At 47.8% G+C, this 25,688-nt stretch overlaps 1 protein-coding gene across 1 annotated transcript in view; it reads right to left on the bottom strand.

Annotated features, from left to right (window-relative positions):
* tmem214 (transmembrane protein 214) overlaps window positions 1-25,688 on the bottom strand; it is a 66,830-nt gene that overhangs the window by 30,336 nt on the left and 10,806 nt on the right. Inside the window, exons 2-7 of the mRNA XM_056294312.1 lie at window positions 14,767-14,960; window positions 12,772-12,922; window positions 11,416-11,550; window positions 7,778-7,860; window positions 7,418-7,523; window positions 5,053-5,134 (exon numbers count right to left, since the gene is read on the bottom strand). Coding sequence (XP_056150287.1) covers window positions 5,053-5,134; window positions 7,418-7,523; window positions 7,778-7,860; window positions 11,416-11,550; window positions 12,772-12,922; window positions 14,767-14,960 — 751 coding nt within the window. The remainder of the gene's footprint in view (window positions 1-5,052; window positions 5,135-7,417; window positions 7,524-7,777; window positions 7,861-11,415; window positions 11,551-12,771; window positions 12,923-14,766; window positions 14,961-25,688) is intronic.

A 25,688-nucleotide genomic window follows, 5' to 3' on the forward strand; every position in this document is an offset into this window, starting at 1 on the left:
TTGGTGAAATGTGTGCAACATTTGGGGAGCAATGACTGCTGGGATAGATTCCAGCATCCCCGCGACCCTGAGCAGGAGAAGCGGCTTGGATAATGGATGGATGGACGTCACAGCTGGAGACGTCCTCAATGTTCTTCTGAAACTGTCCTATGATGAAACGAACCTCTATTCTGCTTCCCAACAGAAACAACCAATAGAAGTCTTGCTTCCTGGTTCGTATGACATTGAAGCTATGCTCAGAGGTGTGACCAGGGCTGTCATGACACTTACACTTCTGAACCTCAATACCACTTAAATAAAGTGTACCCATTTTGATATGATGATAAAAACAGACCACAATATTCCACAAAATATAAAAATGTTAACCGTACAATTTCTACTGACCAAAACACAAAAAGTTTTACTGAACCAACAAACCCGTTTCTCTTCTATACAATAAAACCATATTTCTAACCAGCTGAAAATTAAATAGTAAAGCAGTGACAGTTATTGAAGGTAGGACAAGTAGGATTTTTCGGTTGCGGTTTTCAAACGCAACATTCAAAGTTGGCCTCTCCTGCCTGTCTCAATCACACTGGAAGCACACGCCCCCTAACCGCAGCTGCCAGTAGTGATGCGAGGATCGACTCTTTTTACTGACTCGAGTTTGTATGAGTCACTCGCTAAAGACAGTCGGGTTTTCGGGTTACTTGAGTAGCTGAGTCAGTCACCCAGAGCCTTGGGATGGAATCACCCACCGGCCCCGGTGCCTATAGACCATGCACTCCCGAACGCAATGCAAGATGTTGGTGTAAACTTACATTTCATAGGCTTTGACTATTGTGTGTGCTTATGAACCGAATAGCAGTTTGGAGTATCCGGCCTTCTTGGGAGTCTCTGGGTGGTGTCCTGGATAGGGCTCCGCCTTGGGACTCTATAGTTCTGCTGGGGGACTTCAACGCTCACGTCTGCAATGATGGAGAAACCTGGAGGGGCGTGAGAAACAGCCTCCCCAATCTGAACCCGAGCGGTAACTTGTTATTTGACTTCTGTGCGAGTCATGGATTGGCCACAACAAACACCATGTTCGAACATAAAGTAGTTCATACATGTACTTGGTACCAGAACACCTTAGGCCAAAGATCGATGATAGACTTTGTGGTCGTATCATCAGATCTGCAGCTGTATGTTTTGGACACTCTGGTGAAGAGAGGAGCAGAGCTGTCAACTGATCACCACCTGGTGGTGAGTTGGATCAGATGGCGGGGAAGGCTGCCGGAAAGACCTGGCAAACCCAAACGTGTAGTGAGGGTGAACTGGGAACATCTGGCAGAGGCCCCTGTCTGTGAGGTGTTCAACTCCCACCTCCGCAAGAAGTTCTCATGTATCCCGAGGGAGGCTGGGGACATGGAGTCTGAGTGGGCCATGTTTAAAGCCTCTATTGCAGATGCGGCAGGCAGGAGGTGTGGTCATAAGGTAATCGGTGCCTATTGAGGTGGCAACCAAAGAACCTGCTGGTGGGCACTGGCGTTGAGGGGAGCCGTCAGGCTGAAGAAGGAGGCCTTTCAGGCCTGGTTGGGCCAGGGGTCTCCTGAAGCAGCAGACAGGTACTGGGAGGCCAGAAGGACTACGGCTTCAGCAGTCATGGAAGCAAATTCTCGGGTGTGGGAGGAGTTCGGCAAGGCTATGGAGGAGGACTTTCAGTTGCGTCCAGGAAGTTCTGACAAACCATCCGGTGACTCAGGAAGGGGAAGCAGAGCTTGACTCAGGCTGTGTTCAGCCGGGGAGGGAAAATGTTGACCTGGACTGGGGAAGTTGTCGAGTGGTGGAAAGAACACTTTGAGGAGCTCCTGAACCCAACTAACACGTTCTCAGTGAAGGAGGTGGAGTCTGAAGACTCAGGCGAAGCCCCACCCATATTCCGGGCAGAGGTTTCTGGGGTAGTTAAAAAGCTCCTCAGTGGCAAGGCGCTGGGTGTGGATGAGATTCACCCTGAGATGCTGAAGGCTCTGGACATTGTTAGGCTGTCTTGGCTGACATGCCTCTTCAGTGTCGCGTGGCGGTCGGGGACAGTATCTGTGGAGTGGCAGACTGGGGTGGTGGTTCCCATATTTAAAAGGGGGGAGCAGAGGGTGTGCTCCAATTATCAGCGCATGACATTGCTCAGCTTCCCTGGGAAAATCTACTCTAGGGTGCTGGAAAGAAGGCTTGACCGATTTGTTGAACCTCAGATCCAGGAGGAACAATGCAGATTCCATCCTGGCCGTGGAACAACAGACCAACTCTTTACCCTTGCGGAAGTGCTGAGGGGAACATGGGAGTTTGACCAGCCTGTCTACATGTGTTTTGTGGACTTGGAGAAGGCTTACGACCGTGTACCCCGGGGCACTCTGTGGGGGGTACTGCGGGAGTATGGGGTACTGGGGCAGTTGCTACAAGCCATCCGGTCTTTGTATAATCAAAGTGAGAACTGTGTCCATATTCTCAGCACAAAGTCAAACACGTTTTCGGTGGGTGTCGGACTCCGCCAAGGTTGTCCCTTGTCTCCAATTCTGTTTGTGATATTCACGGACAGGATCTCAATGCACAGCCAAAGTGAGGAGTGTGCCCATTTTGGAAACCTCAGAATTGCATCTCTGCTCTTCGCAGATGATGTGGTTTTGTTGGCTTCATCAGAACGTGACCGGTTTGCAGTTGAGTGTGAAATGGCCGGGATGAGAGTCAGCGCCTCCAAGTCTGAGGCCATTGTTCTCTACGAAAAATGGTGGATTGCTCCCTCTGGGTTGGGGATGACTTGGTGCCTCAAGTAAAGAAGTTCAAGTATCTCGGGGTATTGTTCATGAGTGAGGGTAGGATGGAACGGGAGATTGACAGGCAGAGTGGTGCAGCATTAGCAGTAATGCGGATGTTGTACCAGACAGTTGTGGTGAAGAAGGAGCTGAGCCGGAAGGCAAAGCTCTCAATTTACCAGTCAATCGTCGTTCCAACCCTCACCTATGGGGTGAGGGTTGCAGCAACTCTCCTCCACACATGTCCAAGCCATCTCAATCTTGTCTTTCTTGCTTTGTCTCCAAACCATCCAACCTGAGCGGTCCCTCTAATATACTCGTTCCTAACCCTGTCCTTCTTCATCACTCCCAATGAAAATCTTATCATCTTCAACTCTGCCATCCTCCAGCTCCTCCTCCTGTCTTTTCATCAGTGCCACTGTCTCCAAACCATATAACATAGCTGGTCTCACTACCATCTTGTAAACCTTCCCTTTAACTCTTGCTGGTACCCTTCTGTCACAAATCACTCCTGACACTCTTCTCCACCCACTCCACCCTGCCTGCACTCTCTTCTTCACCGCTCTTCTGCACTCCACGTTACTTTGGACAGTTGACCCAAGTATTTAAACTCATATGCCTTCGTCACCTCTACTCCTTGCATCCTCACCATTCCACTGTCCTCCCTATCATTCACGCATAGGTATTCCGTCTTGCTTCTACTGACTTTCATTCCTCTTCTCTCCAGTGCATACCTCCACCTCTCCAGGCTCTCCTCAACTTGCAACCTACTCTCACACCCAGTATTATATCAAATTAAGTTTTAACAGTACATTCCTTAGATTAAAAAGTAACATCCTGCTGAGGATAATGCGACATACATAAAAAACCCCCAAAAGGGGGCACCCGGGTAGCGTAGCAGTCTATTCCGTCGCTTACCAACCCCGGGGTCAGCGGTTCGAATCTCCGTGTTACCTCCGGCTTGGTTGGGCATTCCTACAGACACAATTGGCCGTGTCTGTGGGTGGGAAGTCGGATGTGGCTATTTGTACTGGTCGCTGCAGTAGTGCCTCCTCTGGTCGGTCGGGGCGCCCCCCGGATCGGCAGAGAGGGAGTGCCGCAGCAACCGGGATGGCTCAAAAAGAGCGGGGTAATTGGCCAGATTCAATTGGGGAGACATTTTTAAAAAAACCAAAAAACAAAAGAACCCATGGCTTGGAGGAAGACAAGGTTACTTTGTACACGGAGATTACACCATCTACTCACTTTTATGCTTTAATTTGTGAATGCCCTTAGACAACAGTTAGCAAGCTAACCACTTATTAGCTGGCTATCTGTGGTTATAGCGTTGGCTTTCTTGGCAGTATCACGGCAGCAGTGGCTTCAAGTCAGTGTTGGACTGAAATCGGTTGCAAAAGATGAAACATTTCAACACATCCATACGCTCAGTGGAAAACACGTTTTTTGCTCTTCTGTACTGAAGAGTGAAACTGGTGAGGTCTTTCAGCACTGAACCTACATGATGGTCCACCTTATTCTTACTGAAGACTGCATGATGCTTCCTGATGGCATCACAACAGAAGTACAAAAACAACTTTCTCATAGTCAAACATGCATAAACCTTCTCCTACACGCTCTCAGTAACACAAGCCACCAAACCATGCATGTGTTGGATACACGTGCGACCTTTTTAAAACTTAAAATTAAAAAACCCTTCAACAACTCACCAGTTAGTGCTAAATGTCTTCCATTGCTGGCCATGCAAAACAAGAATGTTAACAAGAACAATAAAGTATGATAAAAAGTGACAGAACTGACTTTCTGTGTTCAGGTTGTAGAATTATGAATCGAATTCAATAGAACAATATTTTGGTGCAAAAAATATGTTCCAGTGCAAAGATTTTAAATACAACTTTTATGTTTAAAATTGAGATAGCATAAAAATCTTTTCATATTCTCTTGGCTGCAATATGTAAATAAAAAGGTCTTGTAGCTACGGTAACACTACAGCAAAGTGCTGACGTACAAAGCTACACCATGCACAGCCGCGTGGCACTTCTCTGTACCAACTTTCTGTAGGACTCAGTAGCCTCTCCAAATTTGCTGCAATCGTTTCCACTTCCCGTGACAAAAAATAAAAAATATAATTTCGCGACCACATAATTGTCGTTTTCTGGGGGTCTAGTTGAAGTAAATGCAGTACATGTCTACGCCAGCGCTGGGTTGGCTCAAAAACATTTTAAGATCACAAATGCATTAGAAAATAATATAAAAGTCTGATATTTTTTTAAATACAAAGACTTACAGGAGGAGTCTCTCCAGATAGGCAATGGCATATGAAGACAGGGACTTCACGCCCAACACAGGAAGCATGATACCCAGCCACACTGAAACACACATCACCTGTTCAGTCAGTTCACAGTACTCAGGCCGCACAACAGAAGATATTGCAACATTAGAACACACAGTGATGCTGGAGGAAAGAGCAGCATGGGCCAAAACCTACATACTACCCAATATATGGTATTCAGTGTTCACATAGAAGAATCAACAACAACAACAACAACACGTGTAATTAGCGTTACAAAAGAAGGAAACAGGAAAATACAATTAAAATATATCAGGTAAAACCTTATTTGTGTTTTCTACATAGCCATGACTCAACCACCTTGTGGACATCTGGGTTACTACAGAGCTCTAAAAGACTCCCTGAAGTAATATCAAGGATGGAGAGAAGCTGGGCGTCCGGGTAGTGTAGTGGTCTATTCCATTGCCTACCAACACGGGGATCTCAGTTCAAATCCCCATGTTACTTCCGGCTTGGTCAGGTGTCCCTGCAGACACAACTGGCCATGTCTGCGGGTGGGAAGCTGGATGTGGGTATGTGTCCTGGTCGCTGCCCTAGCACCTCCTCTGGTCAGTTGGGGTGCCTGTCCAGGAGGGAGGGGGAACTGGGGGAAATAGCATGATCCTCCCACGCGCTACGTCCCCCTGGTGAAACTCCTCACTGTCAGGTGAAAAGAAGTGGCTGGTGACTCCACAAGTATGGGAGGAGACATGTGGTAGTCTGCAGCCCTCCCTGGATCAGCAGAGAGGGTGGAGCAGAGACCGGGACGGTTTGGATGAGTGGGGTACTTGGCAACATAAAATTGGGGAGGAAAAAGGGGGGGAAATCCCCCCCCCCAAAAAAAGGATGGGGAGAAGCTAACTAAAAGTAGCAGTGCTACCAAACTAACTACATTCTTCAGTAGCATAACAGTAGCTTAGCCATTTCCACAATGAGGATCATGCTATCCCAGTTCCCCCTCCCCTCTGAACAGGCGCCTCGACCGACCAGAGGAGGCGCTAGTGCAGCAACCAGGACACATACCCACATCCGGCTTCCCACCGCAGAAACGGCCAATTGTGTCTGTAGGGACGGGGCATTCGAACCGGCGAGCTCCGTGCTGGTAGGCAGTCACAGTTGACTTTGCTTATAGAATGTGACGACGTGGCAGCAGTGCAGGTTAAGCTAGTTTTCCTTTAGTTTCCCGAGTACCTCGCTACCTCCATCAGCAGGGTGGCTTGGCTGTAGCACGGTCATTCTGAATCACGAGGTGCTTGCAGTTTGGCGAGCGACACCATCAGAGTAGCTGCCCTACCCTTAATAATGTGCCAACAAACCATGTCCATGTGTGATTCTGACCAGCAAACTTCAACCTCATGATTTTATAAAGGGACTTTTTTATTTTAGAAATCCCTACGGATAAGCTGATTTTTACTTCTCTTACCACAGGGTGAGTGTTGTTATGCAACCTCAACCCTTTCTGGGCCATGCTGTTCTTTTCAGGGGTGTTCTGGCTACTGGTTGTTATGACCTCGTGACCCCCAAACAACTTTTGGCATCAGGAAAAAAAACAATTGTCAGTGATTTTTTTTCCCGGCTATCCTGGTTAAAGTAGAAACTAGCCATGGTATCTGGAGATCACGAAGCTTTTAGGGTCATTTTATTCCATGAGGGTTTATGTCAGACATTTCACACACAGTCCCGGCATTGTCTGTGAATGTTCTCATTCATCCAGGGCACGGTTATCCAAAGGAGTTGAATCCAGTGCAACTGGACTTGGTATATATCCGTGAGGACGTTTCGCCTCTGATTACAGGGGCAGTAAACCCAGTGGCATGCTGGGGTAGCACACGTGGTGTTTTAATAAGCTTGTGTTTTTTGTAACTGTGCCAGGTGACTGTTGTTTGTAACATCTGAAGTTTACATGGGCTGTTGTAGCTTTGTGGTATATGTCCCTGAATACCCAGTCTTCCTGGACAGTGAATGTCAGTTTAGGACTGGGTGCCAGCTCGGGCACTTACTCCTCTCTAACGGTTGGGAAAGCCATCCTGACGGCATCTGGTTTTGGTGTTCAACTCTCACTTGCAGATGGCTGACTGTGTGTGTCAGTTTTCTAGAATGCACTCTTGCTTCATATTCATACTCCCTGACCCAGAAGTCCTGCCGGCACACTTTCAACATACGGTTGTTGGGAAAGAGTGAGGTAGAGATGAAGACTGCCAGCAGGAGGTGGCATTGGACAGTAACATATACAGACAAAGGATGATGTACAATAACATAAGTTAATGTGCGACTGAGGAATCATTCTACATCCTCTCGCTTGTTGTGTGTGCCGATAGATCACCTCGTAGTCCCTGGCTGAGGTCATAGAATCCAGCTTGGCCCAGAGCCCACATTATGGTCAGACACTTGGCAGGACGATTCTGAACCGACCGCAACAACTCCAGGTACTAGAGAGAGCATTGAGGAGCAGGAAAACATATTTTAGTGTTTAAAAAACGTAAGGTGACAGATGTAAATTCCCTCATATTATCCATCCTTCCATCATCCATCCATCATCCAAACCGCTTATCCTGCTCCCAGGGTCGTGGGATGCTGGAGCCTTTCCCAGCAGTCATTGGGGGACAGGCAGGGAGACACCCCGGACAGGCTGCTAGGCCATCACAGGGTCCACACACACACACACACACACACACACACTCACCTCAGCCAGGTTTTGGGTTGCTATTTTTGGCTTGTCTTGCAGGATTGCCTGAATGCAAACTCGATAGCCATGCAAAGGCTCTCCTGGAGACGGGGAGAAACAGAAATGGATTATTTTGGAGTAAAGCAAGAATTATTCATTTAGATCAAATGATCGTTACGTTATCATGCAATCTTGTTTCAAGTTGGACATTCTAAGGAATGTCATCTTTTCTTCATCCTACAGACACCTGTTGTGATGCTGGTCATTTGCACTGGTTATTTGTACTAGTGTTTGTACTGGTCATTTGTACCGGTCATTTGTATTGGTGTTTGTACTGGTCAGTTGTACTGGTGTGTGACGACTCCAAATCACATTCGCATCCCTCCAAAATGAAACTCGGTGATGTTATATCAGGCCTTTCTTTCCCCACCATAGAATAAATCAAACACCTTTAAGCTTCTGGTGTTGTTTCTGTTGACGGAGGTATTTTACACCATTATTCTGCCATTCCTGCTTGTCAGCACAACAACCTGCCTGCTACCTGCCCCAGCACATCTGCCCCAGCACATCTGCCCCAGCACATCTGGCTGCTGAAGTGAAGGTGGAAAACACCAACATGTTTCCTGGGACAGTCACACCATACACTAACCACCAGAATGACCAGTGATAACAGCATTCATAATCTGAACATCAATTAGCTGCCGTCTTAAAAAACTCAGCAATAGAAAGTGTAGCACCAATTTTCAGCACGGTGACTCCAACTACCGTTCAGTGCTTCTTCTGTCTTCATTAGACAGTGCCTTCAGGAGAGAAACGGAAGGCAGCGAGAAGGACAGGGTGCGATGTGAAAAGATCCACGTCTTATAAGTCCCTAATAACTCATAAGTTCCCATGGTGGGAAGATAGCGCGCGAACTCGTGTTTACGGCGGCCTCACCCCGTGCTGACTACGCAGTGTCTTTGTCCATGTCTGCGTCTAAGTTTGTGTCTTTGTGTGATATTTTATATTTTGTTCGTCAATTTTTTTCATTTAATAGCTGGGAGAGCTGGCGTTGACTTGGCTGAAAGCGCTTAGAGCCTTGCCCAGAGCTGCACGGCCCTTCCCGGAGCTGTACGGCCCTTCCCGAAACTGTACGACCCTGTCTGGAGCTGTACAGCCCTTCCCGGAACTGTACGGCCCTTCCCGGAGCTGTACGGCCCTTCCCAGAACTGCACCGCCCTGCCCGGAGCTGTACACCCTTCCCGGAACTGTACGGCCCTTCCCGGAGCTGTACGGCCCTTCCCAGAGCTGCACCACCCTGCCCGGAGCTGTACACCCTTCCCGGAACTCTACGGCCCTGTTTGGAGCTGTACAGCCCTTCCCGGAACTGTACGGCCCTTCCCGGAGCTGTACGGCCCTTCCCAGAGCTGCACCACCCTGCCCGGAGCTGTACACCCTTCCCGGAACTGTACGGCCCTTCCCGAAACTGTACGGCCCTGTCTGGAGCTGTACGGCCCTTCCCGGAACTGTACGGCCCTTCCCGGAGCTGTACGGCCCTTCCCGGAGCTGTACGGCCCTTCCCGGAACTGTACGGCCCTTCCCGGAGCTGTACGGCCCTTCCCGGAGCTGTACGGCCCTTCCCGGAGCTGTACGGCCCTTCCCGGAGCTGTACGGCCCTTCCCGGAGCTGTAAGGCCCTTCCCGAAGCTGTACGGCCCTTCCCGGAACTGTACGGCCCTTCCCGAAACTCTACGGCCCTTCCCGAAACTCTATGGCCCTGTCTGGAGCTGTACAGCCCTTCCCGAAGCTGTAAGGCCCTTCCCGGAACTCTACGGCCCTTCCCGAAACTCTACGGCCCTTCCCGGAACTGTACGGCCCTTCCCGGAGCTGTACGGCCCTTCCCGGAACTGTACGGCCCTTCCCGGAGCTGTAAGGCCCTTCCCGAAGCTGTAAGGCCCTTCCCGGAACTGTACGGCCCTTCCCGAAACTCTACGGCCCTGTCTGGAGCTGTACAGCCCTTCCCGGAACTGTACGGCCCTTCCCGGAGCTGTACGGCCCTTCCCAGAGCTGCACCACCCTGCCCGGAGCTGTACACCCTTCCCGGAACTGTACAGCCCTTCCCGAAACTGTACGGCCCTGTCTGGAGCTGTACAGCCCTTCCCGGAACTGTACGGCCCTTCCCGGAGCTGTACGGCCCTTCCCGGAACTGTACGGCCCTTCCCGGAGCTGTACGGCCCTTCCCGGAGCTGTACAGCCCTTCCCGGAACTGCACCGCCCTGCCCGGAGCTGTACACCCTTCCCGGAACTGTACGGCCCTTCCCGGAGCTGTACGCCCCTTCCCGGAACTGTACGGCCCTTCCCGAAACTGTACGACCCTGTCTGGAGCTGTACAGCCCTTCCCGGAGCTGTACGGCCCTTCCCGAAACTGTACGACCCTGTCTGGAGCTGTACAGCCCTTCCCGGAACTGTACGGCCCTTCCCGGAGCTGTACGGCCCTTCCCGGAGCTGTACGGCCCTTCCCGAAACTGTACGACCCTGTCTGGAGCTGTACAGCCCTTCCCGGAACTGTACGGCCCTTCCCAAAACTGTACGACCCTGTCTGGAGCTGTACGGCCCTTCCCGGAGCTGTACGGCCCTTCCCGGAGCTGTACGGCCCTTCCCGGAGCTGTACGGCCCTTCCCGGAGCTGTACGGCCCTTCCCGAAACTGTACGACCCTGTCTGGAGCTGTACAGCCCTGCCCGGAGCTCCACCGGGGGAGGAAACACCAAGGCCCTCCAGCGGCGGCCTCGCCTAGCGTTGACTGTACAGTGTTTCTTTTTTATACATTTATTTCTGACTTTTCCCTTTTCTCCCAATTTAGTGGCCAATCGATCCCTATTTTAGTTCAAACACCACCCTTGTACTGCATGCATTCGCCAGCTGCATCTCTCCGGCCGGAAGTCTTGAAGGAGACGCTTCGCCATTTTCTTGACAAGGCGAATCCAGGCCGAACCACTGCTTTTTCCCCACACACCCAGAGATGCATTCATGTGACGAGCACAAGCCGACTCCGCCCCCCTCCTGACGACAGCGTTGCCAATTTTTGCTGCTTTATCGAGTCCGGCTACAGTGGGATCTGTGTCAGCCAGTTCATGCCTTTCTGACTAGACCAAGCTAGTCTAAACCAGACTAGCTTGGTCTAGTCAGAAAGGCATGAACGGATGAAGCCTCTTGGATGAGAGGCGAAACATCTTCACGGATATATACCAAGTCCAGCTGTACTTGATTCAATTCCTTTGGATAACCATGACCTGGATGAATGAGAACATTCACAGACACGTTTTAATGACTTCTTGGAGAACTGCCCTATTTTACCCTTTAATAATCACCTGTATAATTACTAAAGTGATAAATCCTTTGCAAGCAGTGCTCTGAAAGCTAAAGGCTCCATGTATCTAGTAAAACTGTGTAACTCCTCTGGTATTCAAGATTCAAAGAAGGACTGGTTGTTAAAATCCCTAGTGTTTGCACCGCAACAGTTTTGGTGGGAAATAAACTGGAGACGTCTGCCGAGGTGACATTGTCACCACCAGGACACATCGCCAGTTGTGTACCTTGATATTGCAACACAAAACCGCAGAAGACACCGCAATGTTGATTTTTTCCCCCAATATTGTTCAGCCCTAATTTCCTGCTACCTGTCTGTCTGTCCAGCTCCTTGAGCATAGTGTAAACACAGTGGTCAAAGAAGTCCATCAGATGGTCGCTGCATCGCCCAATCAGAGCCTTGATTACACTCCGCAGCTCTTTTCCTGTGAGACAGTAAGGGTAATCTGTGGAAAGAAGAAAGACATGATGATGGTATGAAGAAGTCTGGGTCCTGCAGAAACCTTTCACACTCACACTGTTCATCTTGTTAAAAAGTAAGACCAACCTAATGTGTGCATGAAACCAGTGTTAACATCACACATCCATCCATCCATCACCCGAACCGGTGACCCTGCTGTCAGGGTCACAGGGATGATGAAGCCTATCCCTGCAGTCATTGGGCAGCAGGCGGGGAGACACCCTGGACAGGCCGCCAGGCCATCACACAGGACCCCCACACACACACACACACACACACATTCATACCTAGGGACCATTTGGTATGGCCAATTCAGCTGACCTACATGTCTTTGATCCACTTGACCTACACGTCTTTGACTCATCTGACCTACATGTCTTTGATTCAGCTGACCTACATGTCCTTGACTCAGCTGACCTACATGTCTGATTCAGCTGACCTACATGTCTTTGATCCACCTGACCTACACGTCTTTGACTCATCTGACCTACATGTCTTTGATTCAGCTGACCTACATGTCTTTGATTCACCTGACCTACATGTCTTTGACTCAGCTGACCTACACGTCTTTGACTCATCTGACCTACACGTCTTTGACTCACCTGACCTTCATGTCTTTGACTCAGCTGACCTACACGTCTTTGACTCACCTGACCTACAGGTCTTTGATTCAGCTGACCTACATGTCTTTGATTCACCAGACCTACATGTCTTTGATTCACCTGACCTACACGTCTTTGATTCACCTGACCTACACGTCTTTGAGTCACCTGACCTACATGTCTTTGAGTCAGCTGACCTACATGTCTTTGATTCACCTGACCTACATGTCTTTGGACTGTGGGAGGAAACCGGAGCACCCGGAGGAAACCCACGCAGACACGGGAGAACATGCAAACTCCACACAGAGGACGACCCAGGACGACCCCCAATGTTGGACTACTCCGGGACTCAAACCCAGGACCTTCTTGCTGTGAGGCGACAGTACTAACCAATGCACCACCGTGCCACCCACATGACATTTTCAACAGGGAGAAAAGAAAGTTCTCAGTAAGTTTGTAGCTACTGCATCTTATGCATATCTGTATTGCCCCCTCCGCATTGTAACCTGGGCAGAAAAGAAAGTTCTCAGTAAGGTAATACTTGGTTCTACATCTTTTATTGACCAACTGACAAAATGGATGAAGACAGCATTCATTCGACTGACCGTAGGCATAGCTACTGAGTGTGGGCTCAGGTTCTGGGGCAGTCAGCTTGTGGTTGAGGTATCCTGCCAGATCTTTGACCCACACTGACGGGTTTTCCGGGAATAGAGTCTGACTCTGCACCAGTTGCTGCTTCAGCTCCCCAACATCCAGCTGAGAGAGCAAGACAGATTAAGGAGAAAGCATGAACAACAAAAACCCTCATTATATGAAGCTCAGACTGGGATTCAGCATGTGACAGTCTGCCTGTGATCTGTCAAGCCACAATAAATCACTGCTGCTACGTGCTTAAAGATATGGGCTATTCTGTACCAATGTAAAAAACTCTGCTGATTATGTGAGAGAACTATTAGTTTCATGGTCAAGATATTCTGATATCACTGCTTTTGAAGCCTAGAAATCGTCCATTGTTAGTGCAACCGTTGGCTAAGCTGGTGCAAATCAATATGACACAGTCACAATTTCTCTGAAAGGTCAATTTCTCTGAAAGGTCAATGCATAATGTCAGAAACAGTTCAACAGTTTGTCCTGTGCTCATTAAAATACAAACAAAAGGCAGCATAAGAATCAGAACAACATAGCTTTTTACATGGACTGAGATTCACCCCTGTAGAGGGAGGGTTCACCCCAAAATCAAACATACAAGTTTTTCCTCTTACCTGTAGTGCTATTTATCCATTTATCTTGTATGTGCTGTACATTGGACGTATACCGGTACACTCTGTCATGTACATCTACCTCAGGCATGTACGTCAGGAACCTGCTAACATGTATTTCAGCATCTCTGATATATTCTCTGCACCACTGCACCTTATCACCTCTTATTTCTCCTGCATAAGTCAGTCCTTGTGTATATATCTGAAGATTGTTGTGTTGTTATTCTACATTACTGCGAGAGCCATGAAACCTGAGTCAAACTCCACATGTGTACAGACCCACATGGCCAGTAAACAGGATTCTGATCGGTTTGGTGTGAGTCGCCGAGTTTTGGAGACATCGGCCGTAGAGATGTCTGCCTCCTCCCAGAAACAATGGAACTGGATGGCACTTGGCTTCTGTTGCTCAAAGCACCAAAAAAAAAACAACAACAAACAAACAAAAATAAAAAACAAAACATTTGAATAACTCAGCAGCAACGTCTCTTTCGAGAAATCATGACCCGGTTACATAACATCCAGACACCTTGTTGGGTGCAGTTTCATGAAGGAACGCTTCCGGTGTGGGAAAATGGCGGCGCGAATTCACGTTTGCGGCGGCCTCACCCAGTACCGTTGACGCAATGTCTTTGTCCACATCTGCGAAGTTTTTGTCTTCATCTGTTGGCTGGGAGAGCTGGCGCTGGATCGGCTGGGAGAACTTGGTCTGCTAAGCTGTGGGCCCCGGGACCGTGGCTTTGCCTGGAGCTGCACCCAAGGAGGAAACACTGAGGGCGGTCTGACAGGATGCAGAAGCGGAGCAAGCTAAGCTAACTGCTAGCCCATGCAGACCGGCGGTTCCAACAGTCATCCTGGCTGGCGTTTGTTGCCTTGGACAGTGTTTTTTTTTGTTTTTGTTTTTTGGTTTAGTTTGGATATGTGTGTTAGTGTGGATATGTGTGTTCTCGTAGTTCTTGGATGTGTTTTTGTCTGTATGTTGCACTGCTGTGGGCTGGGGGAAATGGTATTTCCCGATTCCTGAACCATTTTCCTACACCTACAGAAACTGCACACAACAAAGTGTGTGGATTATCTTGACTGAGTGGGTCATGATTTCTGGAAAGAGACATTGGTGTCCAGTTTTTCAAATGTATTTTTTTGGCAGTTTGAGCAACACAAGCCGAGTGCCGTCCAGTTCCACTGTATTTGAGAGAAGGCAGACATCTCTACGGCTGATGTCTCCAAAACCTGGCAACTCACATCAAAACGATCTCGATGGATAAGTAGCACTATGGGTAAGAGGAAAAATATGTACTTCTGATTTTGGGGTGAACTGTCCCTTTAAGACAGCACACTGCTTACTGCTTTGAAGGCCTCCTCAAGGTTTTTGTAGGTTGCAGAAGTGGGGCTGCTGCTGGAGTTTGGTTTCTTGGATGATTTGCTTGCTGGGGGCTTCTTGTTTTGAGGATTCACTGGTGGCGGTACCTGCTCCTTGTTCTGTTTCTTCCCCATCTTCTCAAAGCCCTCAAACAGAGTCTCTGACATCTTCAGGGGTGCTAAAGGGAACAAAGTGCTGGTTAAAACACCGTGCTGACTCAAGACCTTGCAGCTTACTGGTGCCGTATACATGTTGAAAACAGCAGACTTCTCTCTCGCTTCTGTATCCACCCAAATATGACTTCAAAATCAAACCAAAACTACAGCGCATCTCTCTCTCTCTTCTTCTCCCACTCCCCTGCTTGTGTAACGGGCTTCTGTTATCCGAGACAACCTTTAACACTTATGCAAGACTTCCTGCGGTCCACACAGAAACACAGCCAAGCACCACCAGCATTCTCAGAATTCCCGAGTCTTGCTGCCCCAGGGCCCGATTAACACGCCCCAACAAACGAAACCAGAGAAAACTCAGTTGAGCCAAGAGGAATCAAAGTCTTCAGACACCAACAGATCAGTATTCACGGCTCCGCATGACTTCAAGACCCCGAGGCCTTGTCATGAAGATGTGAAGGCACCGACAGGGGCGAGCTCACTGATCTCTCCACATATTGTTCACATCATCCTACACATCTGTGTGTATGTATACAGGTCAGTGTTTCGTTAGAAAGAAAGGATAGAACACCAGCTATCTAACGACAGGTTAACACAGTTAAACTGCACCGGAGCTTCTTGGGGTTGTGGTTACTATACACTGGCGCTACGGCAGAATGTTCTGACAAGCTAGGAAAAACTGACAAAGCACTGGCTACAGTCTGCTTTTGGACGATAAAACACTCAAAAGCTGGTGAATGAAGCTGACGCTGTTCCAAACATGTGAGGTGGAGGGGTGAGAGTGGGGGAGGGAAGGAAAAAAAAATCGCACAAATATATTCTTATAAGATAATGACTCGTACTTCTACAGAATAATGTGCCCACCAGGATCAACAGTGACCCACTCGGCATCGAGATCAGACGTTGCGGGCCACTGTTCAGGACTACTGTAAGGACATGACTAGTAGGGTCTGCCTACTGGCTCACAAAGGAGTCCAGTGGCCAGTTCACCAATAACACAAAATCAGAAGCAGGGATACGAATAAACCGTTTACATTTTGTATACAAATCAGCAAGATAAAATTAAGAGTGAAAATGACCTGGGGTGTCCGGGTAGCGTCGCGGTCTATTCTGTTGCCTACCAACACGGGATCGCCGGTTCGAATCCCTGTGTTACCTCCGGCTCGGTCAGGCGTCCCTACAGACACATTTGGAAGTGTCTGCGGGTGGGCAGCCGGATGTGGGTATGTGTCCTGGTCACTGCACTAGCGCCTCCTCTGGTCGGTCGGGGCACCTCTTCAAGAGGGATGGGGAAATGGGGGGAATAGCGTGATCCTCCCATGTGCTACGCTCCCCCGGTGAAACTCCTCACTGTCATATGAAGAGAAGCGGCTGGTGACTCCACATGTATGGGAGGAGACATGTGGTAGTCTGCAGCCCTCCCCGGATTAGCAGAGGGGGGTGGAGCAGCTACCAGGACAGCTCGGAAAAGTGGGGTAATTGGCCGGATACAATTGAAAAGGGGGGGGGGGTAAAAAAAAAGTGAGAATGACCTAAAAATTATTGTGAGATTTATTTCAATTTTAGTTTTTTTGTCCATTCACTCAAAGTAGCTGCTAAGAGCTTGACTTGTCTTTCAATTATATCATCTCAAAGAAAAGCAGCTTTCAGTGAGATTGTCCTTTAACAGATATCTTCTGTGTGAATCATTTATCATCCAAGCAACTATAAACAAGAGGGAGGTGGCACTACTCTGTAGATCTGATTAACAACTCATGCGTATTGATTTTTGTTGGTATCTTTATATGCCTCTGATGAAGTATCACACAGCCAGGGATGCTCAGACACCAGCAGAATCACATCCTCTCATAGAATGTGTAAAAACAGATGGACGTAGCGCTTGTGATGCCACCGTTGGATTCTGAAGGGGTGTTTTGAAGCCTAGAGTTTGGATTTATGCTCGCCACCATCTTGTCATTTGTTGGGAGTCAGAAAATCCATATTTGGCAACATGGCGGACCAAGAGTGGAGCTAGGGAGGGACCTCAGTGGCAGACAGACCTGTCAATCAAGGCAGACAATTAAATCCTCAATATCTCCTTTACAGAACAATGGTTTTCAAAATAATGACCCCCCACAGTGTGTGCCAGAGTCAAAATTACTAACGGAGACCCTCACCTCTTGAAGAGCAAAATGAATGGATTTTGTATTTGTTAGTAGAAGTTGGAAATTCTCTCCTTGGCTTTCTTTAGACTGGGAGTTTTGGAGTGTTTTTGGAGCCAGCCATCTACTGGCCCTGTTGAAACTGCAACTAAAGGCCCTTTCAAATCATCTTTCAGCCCTGGTGGTTGCCGCTTGGTTCACCTCTTCCTCCCGACTGGCCAACAGCCACCGGTAAATGTTCAACATGGTCAAACTTTAGCGGCAATGGCGGAAAAGGTGGAAAAACTTTGCACAATCAAGTGGGCGGCAGCCGCACACCCTCTTCAATACTGCTGCCATCAGGCTGAAAGGCAACGTGTCTCTCATTGAAATAAATAGAGGTGGAGACGAGCCGCTTCTCCGTTTGCATGCAGTTGCATTAGCACATTAAGCAAAGTGTGCCCTGACTGGACAAAACTGGCGAACCCCGTTTCTAATGTGCCTGCCGAGTGAGGATTCTGTCTCACAGAAGATAACGCAGACAAAGTTACGAGGCAGATGTGAACTGCAAGCTACGCCAAGACCGAAGTTTGACTTCACTTTACTACAACATCAAAGGGTAATTTCCAAGTTCTTTATTTAAATGATCACAATAATTGAGATTTATTATGCTCAACATTCTGAACAAAGCCATTGAGAATGCACAAGCCAGTGCATTCTTAGTGCCGGTCCCAAGTCCGGATAAACTGGGAGGGTTGCATCACAAAGGGCATAAAGGGGCGTCCGGGTTGCGTGGCAGTCTATTCCGTTCGAATCCCCGTATTACCACCGACTTGGTCGGGCGTCCCTGCGGACACAATTGGCCATGTCTGCGGGGGGGAATCTGGATGTGGGTGTGTGTCCTGGTCGCTGCACTAGCGCCTCCTCTGGTCAATCGGGGCACCTGTTCGGGGGGGGAAGGGGAACTGGGGAGAACAGCGTGATCCTCCCATGTGCTACGTCCCTCTGGTGAAACTCCTCACTGTCAGGTGAAAAGAAGTGGCTGGTGACTCCACATGTATGGGAGGAGGCATGTGGTAGTCTGCAGCCCTCTCCGGATCGGCAGAGGGGATGCAGCAGCAACCGGGACAGCTCGAAAGTGGGATAATTGGCCGGATACAATTGGGGAGAAAAAAAAAAGGGGGGGGGGATCTGAAAAAAAAGGACATAAAGCATAAAACCTTAGCCAAATCAAATCAAATATGCGGATCATAAATCAGATTTCCATATCGGATCGGTCAAGGCCCAGGCTACCAATGACTACCACTGGTACTGTTGGCCAGCAGGGTGCCGTTGGAAACTATGCTACTGTTGGGCAAAGGAGAAGGAGAGGGGGAAGGCATGTCCAGAGGCAGCAGGAGAGAGGGAAGGGTATGAGAATGGAGGTGAATGTTGGTACTATGACTGGTAAATGGAGAGAGTTGGCTGACATGATGGAAAGAAGGAAGGTAGATATACTGTGTGTGCGCAAGAGACCAGGTGGAAGGGGAGTAAGGCCAGGAGCATCGGAGGTGGGTTCAAAGTCTTCTACCATGGTGCGAATGGGAGGAGAAATGGGATAGGGGTCATTCTGAAGGAAGAGTATGTTAAGAGTGTGATGGACGTGAAGAGAGTGTCAGACAGAGTGATGAGTATGAAGCTGGAAATCGAAGGTGTATATTATCAGATTTGTATATTATTATCAAATATTATCAGCGCATATGCCAGTTGGGTGTGAGATGGAAGAGAAAGAAGAATTCTGGAGTGAGTTGGACGACGTGGTGGAGAGGGTACCCAAGGAGGAGAGAGTGGTGATTGGAGCAGACTTCAATGGACATGTTGGTGAAGGGAACAGCGGTGATGAGGAGGTGATGGGTAGATATGGTGTCAAGGAGAGGAATGTGGAAGGACAGATGGTGGTGGATTTTGCAAAAAGGATGGAAATGGCTGTGGTGAATACATATTTCAAGAGGAGGGAGGAACACAGAGTGACGTACAAGAGTGGAGTGGAGGGAAGTGCACACAGTTGGACTATATATGCAGGAGGTGGAATCTGAATGGGATTGGAGATTGCAAGGTGGTGACGGGAGAATGTAGCTTGGCAGCATCGGATGGTCAGTAGGATGACTTTGGAGACCTAAAAGAGGAAGAGAGTGAAGACAGAGCCAAGACTCAAATGGAGGAAGTTGAAGAAGGAAGACTGTTGTGTGGAGTTCAGGCAGGAGGTAAGACAGGCACTGGGTGGTAGTGAGGAGTTGCCAGATGGCTGGACAACCACTGCAGAAATAGTGAGGGAGACAGCTAGGAAGGTACTTGGTGTGTCATCAGGACAGAGGAAGGAAGACAAGGAGACTTGGTGGTGGAATGAGGAAGTACAGCAAATTATACAGAGGAAGAGGTTGGCAAAGAAGAAATGGGATAGTCAGAGAGATGAAGAAAGTAGACAGGAGTACAAGGAGATGCAGCGTAAAGCAAAGAGAGAGGTGGCAAAGGCAAAGGAAAAGGCGTATGGTGAGTTGTATGACAGATTAGACACTAAGGAAGGAGAAAAGGACTTGTACCGATTGGCTAGACAGAGGGACCGAGCTGCAAAGGATGTGCAGCAAGTTAGGGCGATCAAAGATAGAGATAGAAATGTGCTGACAAGTGAGGAGAGTGTGCTGAGAAGGTGGAAGGAGTACTTTGAGGGGCTGATGAATGAAGAAAATGAGAGAGAGAAGGTTGGATGAAGTGGGGCTAGTGAATCAGGAAGTTCAGCGGATTAGCAAGGAGGAAGTGAGGGCAGCTATGAAGAGGATGAAGAGTGGAAAGGCAGTTGGTCCTGATAACATACCTGTGGAGGCATGGAGATGTTTAGGAGAGATGGCAGTGGAGTTTTTAACTAGATTGTTTAACACAATCCTGGAAAGTGAGAGGATGCCTGAGGAGTGGAGAAGAAGCATACTGGTACTGATTTTCAAGAACAAGGGCGATGTGCAGAACTGTAGCAACTACAGAGGTATAAAGTTGATCAGCCACAGCATGAAGATTTGGGAAAGATTAATAGAAGCTAGGTTAAGAGGAGGAGAGGTGATGATCAGAGAGCAGCAGTATGGTTTCATGCCATGAAAGAGCACCACGGATGTGATGTTTGCTTTGAGAATGTTGATGGAGAAGTATAGAGAAGGCCAGAAGGAGTCACATTGTGTCTTTGTAGATTTAGAGAAAGCATACGACAGGGTGCCGAGAGAGGAGGTGTGGTATTGTATGAGGAAGTCAGGAGTTGCAGAGAAGTATGTAGGAGTGGTGCAGGATATGTATGAGGGAAGTGTGACAGTGGTGAGGTGTGTGGTGGGAATGACAGATGGGTTCAATCAAGGTGGAGGTGGGATTACACCAAGGATTGGATCTGAGCCCTTTCTTGTTTGCAATAGTGACGGACAGGTTGATGGGACGAGATCAGGCAGGAGTCTCCATGGACGATGATGTTTTGGATGACATTGTGATCTGTAGTGAGAGTAGGGTGCAGGTTGAGGAGAGCCTGGAGAGGTGGAGGTATGCACTGAAGGGAAGAGGAATGAAAGTCAGTAGGAGCAAGACGGAATATCTACGTATGAATGAGAGGGAGGACAGTGGAATGGTCAGGATGCAAGGAGTGGAGGTGATGAAGGTAACTGATTTTAAACACTTGGGGTCAGGGCGCCGTGGTAGCTCACCTGGTAGAGCGCGTACCACATAAGGCTGAATCCTTACTGCAGTGGCCTGGGTTCGAATGTGGCCCGGGCCCTTTGCTGCATGTCATCCCCTCTCTCTCCCCTGCCTTTCCTGTCTCTCTCTCGACTATCACTATCAAATAAAGGCGGAAAATGCAAAAAACAAAACAAAAAAACAATACTTGGGGTCAACTGTTCAATGTAATGTGAAGTGGAGAAGAGAGGTGAAGAAGAGAGTGCAGGCAGGGTGGAGTGGGTGAAGAAGTGTCAGGAGTGATTTGTGACAGAAGGGTACCAGCAAGAATCAAAGGGAAGGTTAACAAGATGGTTGTGAGACCAGCTATGTTGTATGGTTTGGAGACAGTGGCACTGATGAAAAGACAGGAGGTGGAGCTGGAGGTGGCAGAGGTGAAGATGATAAGATTTTCACTGGGAGTGATGAAGAAGGACAGGATTAGGAACGAGTATATTAGAGGGACAGCTCAGGTTGGACGGTTTGGAGACAAAGCAAGAGAGGCAAGATTGAGATGGTGTGGACATGTGTGGAGGAGAGATGCTGAGTATATTGGGAGAAGGATGCTGAATATGGAGCTGCCAGGGAAGAGGAGAAGAGGAAGGCCAAAGAGGAGGTTTATGGATGTGGTGAGGGAGGACATGCAGGTGGCTGGTGTGACAGAGGAAGATGCAGAGGACAGGAAGAGATGGAAACGGATGATCCGCTGTGGCGCCCCCTAACGGGAGCAGCCGAAAGTAGTAGTGTAGAAGTAGTAGTAGTAGTAGTAGTAGTAGATTGTTCCGAACACTGTGGAAGGATTACCCTAATAGGTTATGCACCGAAATTATATGGATGCGTGGTAAATTTCTCAAACATCCAGTACATTAAAATGTTGCCCGTCATGTTGACAGATGGCACAAATCCCTAACAGAAACTCCAGTACTAATGTTCTACAGAGGGGTAAATCAGAGGAGGGGCTTAATCTATCACAACATCTACAACACTTGTCTTTTACCACTTTACGCCCCTAATTAAAGGTGGGGTTGTCTACTTTTTTAAAAACATTAAATGTGTTTTCCTTGTTAACAACGATCCACATTTCCCATTTATATGTTGGCTCATGAATTGCATCCATGGCTGTTTTTGCCTGGATAGGCAAATAGCATCCATGGCCAGCAGGCTAAGCCAACAGTCTGATAAAATTCTGTCGACTTCTGTCAGACTGAACCCAGTTTTCATGGATCAGCTCAACAGGTGTGTTCATGTCTTGGTCGGGACAGTGCAACTGCAGTGCAGATTTAGGTGGTGAGAGATAGACATCAAGGGAGGAGTGTGAGGTTGTATGCCGGGATCTAAACAGGAGGCTTAGGTGGCAACCATGACACACAGAAGCATAGGAAACAACTTCACACCGAGATTTTGAAGGCCAGACCCGAATGTCTGAGTGTTCGGATATTTGTTCATTGGGTAGGTATTTGGTTTCAGTTTTGGGATTCGGATGTTGTTGTTTTTTGTTGGGGGTTTTTGGCTAAATGTTGTAGGCTATCAAAAAAGGCGAACTGCAAAATACATTGGTCAGCCCATTCTTGTTCTACATTTATACTTTTAAATTTCACTAATGTGTAAATACTATATACTGTCTCAGCTGCGGCGCCTGACATCCCTCTCACTCACAACAGTGACATCAAGGCAGTGGGCCAAATATGTGAAACTGGCCTACCACGGTGGCACAACAAGCACGACAAACCACCTGAATGCTGTGAGTAGTAGACTACTAGCTAGCAAACTTAGCTTAGCTCGTGTCTATTTTCCAGTCACCATTATCAAGCTGCTCTTCGCCGCCGTTTAAACAGTAACGCTACACACGATAAAAACGTGCACTCACTTTGCTTGTGAAATAGCTGCAACTGATCCGAATAGCTAAAATAAATATAAGGAGTCACGTGGGAATGTCTGGGGCTAAGGCAATTATTGGCATAAAAAACCCCCAATAACTTGTTCATAGGTGCATCCCCAGGCATCGCAGCCATCAACATCCTCAACCACACCCAAAACTACACAGCAGACCCTACAGGTCCAAAAACCAACAACGGAGAAAAGAAAGAGAGACACAACAGATGCCATGTTCTTCACTATGGATATCAGACCCACTAATGTAGTCGAAGGCAGAGGCTTCAGAATATTAAAGAAGAAGATGGAGCCCGACTACACTGAACCCAAACGCACCAGTATTTCACATGCCCTGTCTCAGAAGTACAGCAGCGTGCCAGACCAAATTCCAACTCTCGCTGAAAACTCAACTGCCTCGAGTTTCACAAAGGACATCTGGACCTCCGTGAGTATGGAGGCTTACATGTCTGTCACCTGTCACTTTATAACCCAGGAGCGGGAACTCTAGGCCTCTGTACTAGAAACCAAAGTAATAGAGGTGAGCCGTACAGGAGTCAACACTGCACAACAGCTTGGAGAAGTGGCGGACACCTTCACCATTCCCAGTTACAAGTGAGTAGCTTTTTATCTATTTATTTTTATTTGAATGTTTGGAAAAAAAATTTTTTTAAGTATTAAAATGTGTGCTGTGCTGCTGATTATAACTGCCATTAATGCGCTACCTACCTTGTTTTGTTTATTACAGTTAACTTAATTCTATATAAGGCCACTCATTTATTTTCATTTATATTGTTCGTTTATTGAAATGTGTGCTGCTGTTATTGTAATTGCATTAGCTTGTTCTATTTATTACAGTTCGTTCATTGTGGGAAAAATGTCAGGGTAATACAATGTTAAGCCTACTGTTATGGCTATCTCATTACAAGTGTTGCTGTTATAACAGAAATAAGCGTGTTCTGTATCTGTTTGATTCTTGTTGGGTTCAGGTTGTAAAATGTTATAGATTTAGGCTAATAGCTGACGGAATGTGGAACTGGATTTGGACCCACCCACTGCTCCTAGTGTATAGGAAGGGTTAAATGTGGAACTGAAGTTGGCCCCACCCACTGCTCCTAGTGTATAGGAAGGGTTAAAAGTAGAACTGGAGTTGGCCCTGCCCACTGCTCCTAGTGTATAGGCAGGGTTAAATGTGGAACTGGAGTTGGCCCCGCCCACTGCCCCTAGTGTATAGGAAGGGTTAAATGTGGAACTGGAGTTGGCCCCGCCCACTGCTCCTAGTGTACAGGAAGGGTTAAAAGTAGAACTGGAGTTGGCCCCGCCCACTGCTCCTAGTGTATAGGCAGGGTTAAATGTGGAACTGGAGTTGGCCCCGCCCACTGCCCCTAGTGTATAGGAAGGGTTAAATGTGGAACTGGAGTTGGCCCCGCCCACTGCTCCTAGTGTACAGGAAGGGTTAAACGTGTAACTGGAATTGGCCCCGCCCACTGCTCCTAGTGTGTACAAAGGGTTAAATGTGGAACTGGAGTTGGCCCCGCCCACTGCTCCTAGTGTATAGGAAGGGTTAAATGTGGAACGAGTTGGCCCCGCCCACTGCTCCTAGTGTATAGGAAGGATTAAATGCAGACACATTTCATTTCAACGTATGCGAGTACTGAGAAATGACACTAAAGAAATTATAAATACATATAAATCTTATAAGTATATATCTCAAATTTGTCGGAGCTAGTATGCTGTTTCTGTGCTTCTGTTTCACAGCACTTTGTCAGGTGTTGTCTCAGATTCGAAGCCTATTAAAATGACAATTTTTATCCATCCATTAGCTGAACCGCTTATCCTGTTCTCAGGGTTGCGGGGATGCTGGCGCCTATTCCAGCAGTCATTGGGCGGCAGGCGGGGAGACACTCTGGACAGGCCGCCAGGCCATCACAGGGCCGACACACACACACACACATTCATACCTAGGGACAATTTAGTACAGCCAATTCACCTGACCTACATGTCTTTGGACTGTGGGAGAAAACCGGAGCCCCCGGAGGAAACCCACGCAGACACGGGGAGAACATGCAAACTCCACACAGAGGATGACCCACCCAGGTTGGACTACCTGGGGCTCGAATTGTCACTGCTACATTGGTGACCATTTTTAAAAGGTCTATTATTTATCTATGATAAGAAAAAGTTGTCAAAAGCTGTTATGTCACAAAAGGTGCATAGATAGGACCTCGTTCAACCAAATCCCTCAGGATTACAAACATGCATAAAATACACCAAACCTCTTGGAAAATGTTTTTAAATTAACAAACAACAATACTGTCGAACAACAGAATCGTTCACAATCAATATCTTTAATTAGACTGAAAGACATGCTGCACTGCTATGCTGTCCATCTCAGCCAACAACAGAGTTGGCTGACTCCTTCCTGGGTCATGCCCCTTGAAAACCTCAATATGAGACTATTGGGGATGACTATTGGTAATATATTGAGATATTATACAATCATATCACTATATTACAATCATATCAGTATATTGATATTATATTGATATATCACCCAGCTGCAGTGTAGTCATCCATGCTTCTTCTTCAGTCACCAAAACATGGATTCCTTAATTTCTGTCAAGTGACCTCACAGAGGTTCGACAGTTCCCACAACCCTGACAAAGCACATGACAACTGTGTCTTTCCAGCTGCAGTGATATTCGCTGCATTACACTGAGAGAAAGCAAGACATTATTAGCAACATTGTCAGCTGGTCCGTGCACAGAAAGGTTACATAGCCTAAAGACCAACACACATCGCCGCAGAAACAGAGTGGCGAGTCAAATGACTCGAGTCAAGTGCTGCCTATGGCAAACCCTGGAAGCACAGTTGATGCCCCTCAAATATGAACGACACTATATTTATAGTACATGGGCCAGGCCAGAATTTTCACTTACTGGTGGCGGAAGCCGGAATCCAATATGCCGATACACACGGTTTGAAGCGCCTTATTGTAAGACAAAATAACAAAAGCGCTTAGAA

Source organism: Lampris incognitus, chromosome 15 (genome assembly GCF_029633865.1).
Source record: "Lampris incognitus isolate fLamInc1 chromosome 15, fLamInc1.hap2, whole genome shotgun sequence".
In the NCBI taxonomy this organism is placed as follows: domain Eukaryota; kingdom Metazoa; phylum Chordata; class Actinopteri; order Lampriformes; family Lampridae; genus Lampris; species Lampris incognitus.